General features: G+C 41.1%; 1 protein-coding gene across 1 annotated transcript; it reads right to left on the bottom strand.

Annotated features, from left to right (window-relative positions):
* Positions 1-2848: 2848 nt before the first annotated feature.
* Positions 2849-6954, bottom strand: LOC110049484 (uncharacterized). Its single transcript, XM_020755277.2, has 5 exons — positions 6839-6954; positions 5957-6543; positions 5595-5790; positions 4215-4984; positions 2849-3577 (listed from the first exon to the last, which is right to left on the bottom strand). The coding sequence occupies exons 2-5, from the start codon at positions 6297-6299 to the stop codon at positions 2886-2888; spliced, it is 2001 nt and encodes a 666-aa protein (XP_020610936.2). The 5' UTR covers positions 6300-6543; positions 6839-6954; the 3' UTR covers positions 2849-2885.
* Positions 6955-10174: the final 3220 nt, after the last annotated feature.

Genomic DNA, 10174 nt, shown 5'->3' on the forward strand with positions numbered 1-10174 from the left:
ATTGGTAGTTTCTTATTTTGGAAAATGATGACGTCACATGAAAAGCGGCAATACGCGGGTTGCTCTGCCGCGTATACTTGTTTACATACGTTACTATGGGCTTCAAGCCCATATATACGACCCTTTAGATCGCGTATATACAAATTTTTTAAATGACCACACATTTGCATGCGTAAACTCAAGCGCGGGGATATGCGAAATAAATGCCCAAGGCATACGCGTCCTACAAAGACCCATATATACCCGTGCTAAGATTCGCAAATTACGTTGTATATGTCAGTACGAAAAGTACTTTTTTGTCAGAATGGCTTTTTCATCTTTAACTAGAAATCGTCTATATAACGGCTGTGGTAAAATGTCTTGTATTGGTCAATCTGCCCTCAAGATTTTTTTCTTCAACCTGGTACGCTAATTGGAAGCTCCTTTTTTCCTAGTATATCGGCGGTTTATTTACTGAAACCCATAATTCTGGTGCACAATACGGTAATCATTAAATTTTAATTTAGGAAAATCTCGCGTATGGTCGGTATATCGCGCACTATTTCATGTAGTTGACAAAAAGAGAATAGTATACTCTTTATTTTGCTCCTTACCCTCAGTTTTTTCCGAACCTTCTCACTTTCCATGGAGATTGATCTTTTTAGTTTAGAGTTATCAGGGTTCTTTATAATTTTTATCGCCAAATATAGCAGCGGATGAAGTTGAATATAGTAGAGCTGTCTGGTTTTGTAGCCTTAAGCCCTGGTCGAACGGACTCATAAGGAGTCGCAAGTAGCCACAAGTTGAATTTGCGTAGAGACTTGCGTTGGGTGGCCAAACGGACTCGCAAGTTTCCTCGCAAGTACACGCAGGTCGCAAAAAACCCATTTCAAGGCAGACATATCCTGTATTTCATTGGCTAATAATAGGTTAACTGATAGCCTGCGTAGCAAGCGTTTCTGTGGGGTTCGGGAGCAAAGAATTACAGCGCGAAAAATGGAGCGAGTAAAAGAGGGGGAAGGTTCGCGCCCCATTTTCCGCGCAGACAAAACACTGAAAATCCCGTTCCTCGGTCTTTCTTTGCTTCTCAACCCCACGGAAACGCTTGCTACGCGGGCTAGTTAACTGAGGACGTCACCCAACTTGCGTTTACTTGGGTTGGGTGGCCAAACGGTGAAAAACTTGTGTCGACTTGCGTGCAAATTTGATCTCGACCAGAGTGAGCGCAAGTCATCGCAAGTCAACGCAAGTGCACGTAAGGCCTGGCCAAACGGAGTGGCAAGTGGACGCAAGTTGAGAACTTGCGTCTACTTGCGACTCCGTTTGGTCAGGGCTTTAAGGCTGCAAGTCGGCGCGTACAAGTTTGAGCCACACGTCATTTAAAGTGCTTTCACAAATAGAACAGGTTACATTAGTAATTATAAAACTACAGAGTAACAGCCATTTTTTCCGAAGGAAAAACGATCGAAATGTGGTTTCGTGACTGATGGAGACACCGTTAACTTGTTTGCTTTTCTTGCGGATTTATCTCGCATCTGATTGGTAGCTACACAATCGACATGTCGAAATCAAATCAAAGTGTTCACGGCTTTTTGACTGTCGGGAAAACTCGAAATCCAACTCGAAATCCAACCCGAAGTCCAACTCGAACTCGAACTCGAATCCAAACTCGAGCATGCCTTATTACTCCCTTGACTTTCACAGTAAAAATCCTTTGACAAGAACTTGATAAAACGTTCAGTATCAATTGGATGAATACATAAAATTTCTCCTTGACTGTCTTTGGTTTTAAAAGTCTGTTTCACCTACGCTAATAACCTGAGTGTTGTGCTTTGGTCGAAAACAAGCGCATTCTGCGTCGAATCTGAATGCATGGTTTGTTTCACTTTCCTTACTACTTATCAACGCTTGGTTCGTTTTAAATTTGTAACTGAGATATATTTCGTTGCTCAAAGAACAAAATTATTGTGTATGCGGAAGGGCCTTTGAGAAACTCAGCCACCGATTGTCGACTCCGTATTAAATCCAGAGATACAGAGCTAGACTAGTTCTGCAGTTCCTGTTGCACTTTTGCACATTCCAACACGGCACGCACTATCACTAACACCGTTTGTATCAGGTATAAGAACTTAGTTTTGCATAATAAACTTACTTGGTCGATTACACAGCAACGTGTAACATGGTGGCAAAGAGTTAGAAATGTTCAAGCCGTTCTAAATCCGGAATTCTGGAACATCATGGCTTCTACCAGCTCTCTGTTTCCGAGTCTCAAAATGACGGGCGATGACAGCATATGTCGAAGAGTTAATCGATTATTATGAACCTTTGCATATCGAAATGGAGTGTCTCAGGTCACCCCTGTCCTCCCCAAGGCATCGCGCTCCAGTGGCGAAACGACGAACTAAAACGGCTCTGGGGCCTATTTCTGGAAAGCCCCGGAAACTTTTCGTGCCTGAATAGCCATTTTTAGTTAATCGGTATTTAAAGACAGAGAGGTGTATACGCCTGAAACTTCTTGTACGGAATGGAACCTCTGTTTGTATTAATTAAGAATATGTGAATAAAACAGCTCTGTAATCCTAAGCTTTGAGATTTTGCTATGGCTTTCCTAGGTACAACAACCACATTACCTCACTCAAATTAACATCAATGGGTCAAAGCCAGAATTCTCACCAAAAGTCGAAATTGGCAGACAAATAACTGCACTCCAGTGTACTACTTCTTAATTGAAGCCTCTTGTAATTTCTTAATTGAACTTAAAACCACACTTCTCCTTCATGAATGGCTAGTGTAAGTAAAAATGGCAATGTAATAGATAAAAATATAAACCTAGTTTACTCATGTCGGTTGAAAATCGTCAAAATATCGATTGCATTTTCTTTGTTTATTATTATTATTATTTGGTCTCATGAAACGTCGATTTTTCCTAAATGTGTGAATTCCTGTAAATGTTTTTCCTTCACTTCTACGCTCGCTTCAAAGGACAAAGGGGAACTGTCCTTAGTGGTATACCTGTTCACTGATGTTAAAAAGTAAAAGGTCTTTGGGGCTAATTCGAGTCTAATGGGTAGCGTGTTAGAATAAACTCTTTCACCGGGCGAACCTGATAATTCAAACTTGTAAGTGCGATCGCTGCACACATTTGTTACTTCTAATGCAAGAGAAACTTTTGCGTAATTCCGTCTCAAGAATAAAAGACAGCCTGAGTCCAAGTCTTTCGCAATCGTCTCCGAACCGAACATTGTAAGTGGAACACCATTTGCAGTCGCTTCACCAGTCTTTGTAGAGCTTGCGGTTTCTTCATTAGCGCATGCGCACAACTTGATATCAACTGAGTTATCTGCGCATGACTTGAACTTGCTGTACGTTGACTGTCGTTCGTAGCTTGTCAGCCAAACTTTGTCTTTAGCTTTAGCGTAGTGTTTAAGAGAGACTTTGAACATTTCATTCTCGTTATATCCGCTTGGAGGGATCACGTATAAGTCCATTGTCGTCATGATGTACTTTCCTTGGGAGCGTTGCTTAATATTTGCAAACGATTTGCCTACTAAGCGTTGGCAGTTACCATACCCGTATCTTTGAGTTGAGTTCTCGCTACCTGTTGGAACAAAATGGGTGAAAATTAAACCAGCAATTTTCCAGTGGTACCTGACTGATGAGAATGTGCGAATTGAGCAATAATTGAACCCCCCTCCCCCCATTACAAAAAGCCCCTTGGATCAGTGCGACACGCGCTGTGGACGTAAACATAACTAAGATATCGGGATGTAAATACTAGTTGCTTGTGTAACGATTGATCTCATTACAAGGTAACAAGGAAGGGGGGTAAACAATTTAATCAATGGCTCATTTCCGAGTTGCCTTACGCCTTTCTATCTAAAGCGAGGCGTGGTGCACAACCATTCATATGAAAATGAGTAATGTAATGTAATGTAATGTATACTTAATTGGCCACTCCCAATTGGGGCTTTTCAGGACCAATGTAAACCAGCAATGATAAATAAATATTCAAATAAACATAACTGGGATAAGAATTCCAACTGGCGGGAGACAGACCAGTTGGCTATTTACAAGCACAGTCGAGAAGTTGAACTCGGGGCTACCGAGAACAACATCAGGAAGCGGCCAAATCCGGCGCTCTAACCACTCGGCCACGCTGCCTCCTCAAGGATGGACATCAAGACTGGCTTTGATCAAGAGGACAAAGGTAATTCGGAAAATGACCTATTCTTTACCTCCCATATGTTGTTTCTGTATAGCATCATTTAAAGTTCCTAGCGCAAATTCCGCCAGCCACTTATGACTTTCCGAGTTGTCTTCTGCTGGATTATAATTGTCGAAACCTTCACACTTGCACCGGGTCAGCGGCATCAGATTCAAGTCTACGCATGTGCGGTTTGCCGGTAAAACTGCAAATATACCTGCAACCAAAGAATTCTGGGAGTTCATTTTCTCGGGGTCGTTCAAACTCATAAGAGCTCTGTGTACATCAAGCAAGGTAAACAAGCGTTTTTGATTTGAAGCCAGAGCGAACATCCGCTGTCGGCCCAGTCTTTCAGCAACCCCGTCAGGAACAATGACGAAAAAGACTGGGTCGAACACTTCTCTCATTCCTTCCTCGGAGTTGTAGCTGTACTGAGTGTTTTTATTTCCATGGTCGGAAAATATCACAGTTAGAGTGTTAGGACAGGCAGCCATGTTGATCAGAAACTTGGCCATGTTAGCGTCCATGTTGACTATTCGTTTTCCAGTGTATTCGTGCCCAGTGTTAAAGTGCATGAACGAAAGCAAAGGTTTCGCTGTGCGATCAAGTGCAACCGCGTTGTGCATCATGTTGACGTAATTCATGAAATACTGGCTGAAGAACCGACCATTTAAACACACTTGAGGTGGAGTCTCAAAGTGGTTTGTCTCGTGGTATTTGTCAAGCACTGTGCCGGAGAAATGTAACAAACCAAAGTCATCAATGTGTTTCGCTTGCATCTTCCTTTGGAACTCACTCCACCTGCGATGAAAATTGATTTTATTTAGCTTACGTTGATGCTTTCGTAATGATCGGCTGATTACCATTTACACAAAAATTCTGCAAATTTCGGTCAAAATGCAAATGATAATACAATATTGGTTCGACCGAGCGGAAAATTTCCGAAATAAACGGAACGTCTTGAAAGGTGGTCCAAAAATGTCCAACCGAAACATTCGAATGGAAAATGTACTCACCGTGGTCATTTGCAATTCTTAACCGCCATCTTGGAATCATGATCAGATCAAACGTCGCGCGCTCCCCTGCTAACCGCCTGTTTTGCAGGCTACCAGAACTCGAACCCGGACTGCCCGATCCGGAGTCCAACCAACTAATAATTAGGCGACCGCGCCTCCCACGTCCCAGCCACATACCTGATGAATACTGGTTTTTTTTTTTTTAATATCTCATCAGTGGAATCTCTCCTAGGTGGACACTGCTGGTACCACGACCCCTTCGAAAAACATGGCTGCAGGAAACGCGACTTACACCCCTTAGGTCAAATCGTGGTAACCCCAAATAAAAGTATATTTTCGATTTAAGTAATTTACAAGTAAATCAACTTTTACTTTCATTGCTCCAGCCGCCGTACCTCTCTTTGAATTCTGAATGTCCTTCAGGCACTCCTCTCATTTCAAGGTCCGTTAACCCAATTCCCCATCTGTCATACCAACAAAGGTCCTCTTGGTAAAGGGTCTGATAACCCCATTCCGTGAAGGTCCCAAACAATACCTCCACACCTAGTGGAGCCTTAACGGTCTTTGCTGTGTCACCAATTGTGTTGTCATCTGGAAAAACGCAAAAAAGCACGCAGGGCGCAAACATCAAGTCTTTCATCCTATTGCACCCTCCCCCTTGCTCACCCCTCACCCCTCCCTAGGGACATAATAAACGAAAGGTCACTTAAGTCTGGAATTTTAGGTATTTAGTTCATTTCTTTATCACAGAGCTCACCTTTCATTACGCCGGAGAAGAATGGTCGTAAGTTGTCAAATGTCTGTTGACCAACACTCTGTAACAGTTCAAAGTCCATGGCAGTAGCCTTAATGTTAGGATCCTGTAAAATTTTCCGGAGTGCCCCGGACGCTCCTGGAAGAATTCGATAAAAATGCGGCCTGGAGATAGAGTCCAGCATGATAACGTTTATGTTGATGTTGCTTCTGTTGCCGCCATCTTGAACCTTCAGTAACATGGGCGGGAAGATGAGCGCTTGAAAAATATCTCCGCACTTGATGAACAGGAAACCAAACCCGTTTTTCCGGTTTCTTTTCACGGCTTCTTCTACTGTAGCTGTCATGGTTTCTTTTGGTAAAGGCCTCCAATCCGTTACTTTTCCCACGTCTGGATTGATAGAGCCTATTGTAGCGTCTGATGACCCACAAATTCTAGCGTCACATATCAGTTCATGATCTCCTGATCCGGCTGTTATTACAAACAAACAGATCTCTGGGTAATGAGGTTCGTCGCACTTTCGTTCCGGCTCGACATGTCCCGGATGTCCATAGTATCGATAGGCGTCCGCACAACCAACATTGTCTGGTCTGAAGGGAAGGTGTATCAAAGTATAAAAAACGTTTATTACAGGGTGACGCTTAAGTATTTGAATTGTATCTTCGCTTACTTAGAATGTTAGCTGAAGGTTAACTGAAGGTCGGCATATATTTTTCTTTTTTTATCGGCTAGCTAGAAATGACGCCAGGTCAGCTATGGTAAAAAGATTATGTATGGGAAAAACCAGTGCTTGAAGCACTTGGATAACATAATGGCTTCGAAGTCGCGCTCAGCTCATGATATCACTCTTTCCTAATCTAGCTAACTTTACAGAAGTGAACTTACCTGTGTAGTTTGCATTTAAGAGCAGTCGGCCACTCTTCATCAACATCTGAAGTCCTCTGAAGAGTGAGTTTGGGACACAGGTTCTCTGCATGGAAACGAACAAGTATGTTAGTTAACAGTGGAAGCCCGTCTTACGGCCACCTCGTTATTACGGACACTTTATTGTGATCAGAACAAAAGCTCAGTCGGTCACTTTCCTATTTAAAGAACTCCTTTAATACAGCCATGGTTGGTGACCGGATTAAAGGGGGTTACACTGTTTTTGAAACATGGCTTCAATCCCATATAGTGGGATTTTTACTACATTTCAGTTTGACACAGTTGTAAGTGGGCAGCATTATTTATCAGTGTGGAACAACTTTCGAATACAGCCACATCACGTGAGCTCTTCTAAAAAAACGTAACATAGGGACGTTTTAACGTTTTCCGTGAGAGACCAAGCGAAATTTTGATGACGCAAGTGTTCCCGCGCTTAACAGCCTTTACATGTTTTAGTTTGGAGTTCTGATTGGCTAATTGCATTTGTTACTGTATCAAAGATTGCCTCTGTCATTATATCCATAAACCTGCGTTTCTCTGTCTAAATACTCTGTTTATATCATAGCTACGTAAAAAATGCTCGTCATTTTGCCCAGGTGATGACATAGAGAGGGCTCGAGCTTAAGCCACAGGCGAGGTTTCTTTCTGGCGGACGTAGAAGGCTCCTGAGAACAATGATATTAGCTGCAACGCGACAATGCGAGTTCTTAAGAAATTGCTTCTTCCACAGCCTGCTGGCACTGATTATCTGAGGAGAGTTTTTCGTACAGTGGAGCTCAATGACTGAGACAAGTGCTACAGTTTGCCTGTTACCAGCAACGGCCCTGACTTTGCGCTACCGTTTGTCGAAGGCAATCTGTGTTAAGTACCAGCAAGTACCTTTTAATGAAGAGATCACGGTTGCAGCAAGTGGATAACCTCTGTTCGATTTTAGATTGAAACATCGACGCAACCAGGAGTTCGCTTCGTTGCTGTTCATTTGAAAAGCGCGAAATGCCAAAGAGAAAGGCAATTCTTTCTTTTATTGACGTGAAATTCATAACGCTTGCGATGAGTAGCAGAGTGTCACGTTGGCTACCTTGGTCAATTGTGTTGGCTAACTCTAACAGGCATTCTTTCCTACAGGGAAATTCGTGTGGTAACTTGTTCTGTTCTTGTTCTGTCAAATTATATTGTACGAGTATCCTAGATGTTCTCGCTTCAAGTTCCCATTGCGTTAGTTTTGCAATAATATTAAAGACTCGACATTTCATTGAGCACTCTCTGGTTCCGAATAAAATCATTTTCTGGGTTCTTCTTCTTCCACCTGGGTCTGGGTCTTTTAATTTGGTTCGACCCATTACGATATCAGTCGTAAAAGGAAATTTATAGTCACACAACTCCCCTAAATATACATTACTTGCAAAAAATTTCGGACGTTTCATTTTCGTTCTCTCACCTCGGTCAAATTTCGGACGAAAAATTTCGCACACTTCGCTGAAACACAGATAACGTAAATTTACGCCTACAAAACACGTTTAAGACTGAAACAACATCAATGAAAATGATGGTTTTACGGTCTTTTACTGCACTTTCAAGGTTTTACAGATACACCGTCACGTGTCTAAACGAGAGTTCGTTCTGTAAAGGAACACTAGCGGCTTTGGAGCGATCTAAAAGTTCTATACCGTGCTGTAAATATTTCGGACGTTTAAAAATCTCGGATGGTTTTATTTTCAGACACTTTTTTGCCCGAAATTAAAATTCGCCGAAATGTTTTGCAAGTAATGTATCGGCAGCAATAAACCACAAACACAAAGAATCTTACCCACATGTCCTAGATGCAAAAATATCACAACGAACAATGCGACCGCAACAGCAATCAAAGTAATCTGTTAGAAATGGAAAAAAAATCGTCATAAATTTTAAAAATATATATCAGTGTTCAGTTGTTCCCGCTCGTTAGAAAATTGGAAATATTCTTTAGTCTTAATAATGATTTATCTTTCGTTTTTTTTAATTAATATACTTCTTATTGATTTATACTGTCGTAATAATGTCTTCAATCAGCTTGCTGTTTGTTTTTCAAGCTTTCCTAGCCTTTTTGTGAATGTTGACCCTATGTAAATCTCAAACAACGCCTTTTTCATTTGATGTTCCACTTAAAGATTTCAGTTTTAATACAACACATTAATGGTAAAATAAAGCAAAGCATGGTAGACTGAAGAGGTTTTAAAGGATTTAACGATTTATGAATAGCGTTCGTGAAGTGTAAAACCTTAAATAGGTGTAGAACTTATCAACAAAATAAAGTTTATGGAACTTGGACACGGTCTCTCGTTTCTAGATATCCTCTGTAAGTATCCTTTATCAGCTAGTTTCGATAGGTAGTATTTGAAATCTGACTTCGTGTCGTTGCTGTCACAGCTAAGTTGTGCCGACTGACTCCGTTTTATAACTAGAGTTAGTTTTCTTCGATTTCTTAGCACGTCCCTTTGATTTCTATGACTTAGCTTCGATGTGTAACAGATCGATAGCTTCACGATATCTGGACACTGCTAAATAACTGAAAAAAATAATATTATACTCACAAAACTGCGCTTGAAATACCGCAACATTCCCTGCTGTTGATTAAAGGAGGTCAGGGTAGGCAAGTTGGTTTACCGGGTATTGCCTCACCAAACCTATCAAAAAGTTTTAATTAAGCCTATTCACGACATTTCCAAATTTACAAATAGGCAATTTTTCAAATTTATTAAAGTGTTGTGCGTTCTTAAAATATGACGAGCTGCTTTACGTTACTTAGCAACGTAAAACTTGAAATGGACAGGTTGGAATAGTATATAGTTCATTACGACCGTTTTGCATTGCTAATGGGTTTTAACTTCCTTAAAATGAAAACTGTTGAGCAGTGCTTTCATGTGGAATACTGTTTGTAATGCTGTATATTGCATAATGTTCATAACTTTAAATTCTATTGATGAAACCCCAGTGTGTGACCGTTCAAATGAAAGCTATTGAGCAGTACTTCCATATAGTACTGTTTATTAAATTGTCCAAGGTGGTTCTAAGAATTCTGTGAATGAAACAGTAGTGAGGGACTATTCAATTGAAGGCTATTGAGCAATACTTTCATGTGGTACTGTTGCTTGTGCAATTCAATAAAAGGTGCTCTTAAGGAGTTGGGTTGAGGATGAAGAAAGATACCGGGAACACCTGAACTACAGGCTACGGTGAAATTAAGAGAAAAAATGCAATTAACGTGGGTTAATTTTGCCAAATTTTTTTTCAAACATGCGCAGCTGAGCAAATCATTAG

This window comes from Orbicella faveolata, unplaced genomic scaffold, assembly GCF_042242905.1.
Source record: "Orbicella faveolata isolate gen_17 unplaced genomic scaffold, um_ofav_v1 contig_27, whole genome shotgun sequence".
NCBI lineage: Eukaryota > Metazoa > Cnidaria > Anthozoa > Scleractinia > Merulinidae > Orbicella > Orbicella faveolata.

Excerpts from the sequence above, each read along its gene's own strand:
- LOC110049484 (XM_020755277.2), bottom strand. The coding sequence starts at position 6,299 with ATGACAGCTACAGTAGAAGAAGCCGTGAAAAGAAACCGGAAAAACGGG. Across the intron at positions 5,791-5,956 it reads CTTCTCCGGCGTAATGAAAG|ATGACAACACAATTGGTGAC; the intron begins GTGAGCTCTGTG and ends GCGTTTTTCCAG. Across the intron at positions 3,578-4,214 it reads ACAGAAACAACATATGGGAG|GTAGCGAGAACTCAACTCAA; the intron begins GTAAAGAATAGG and ends TTGTTCCAACAG.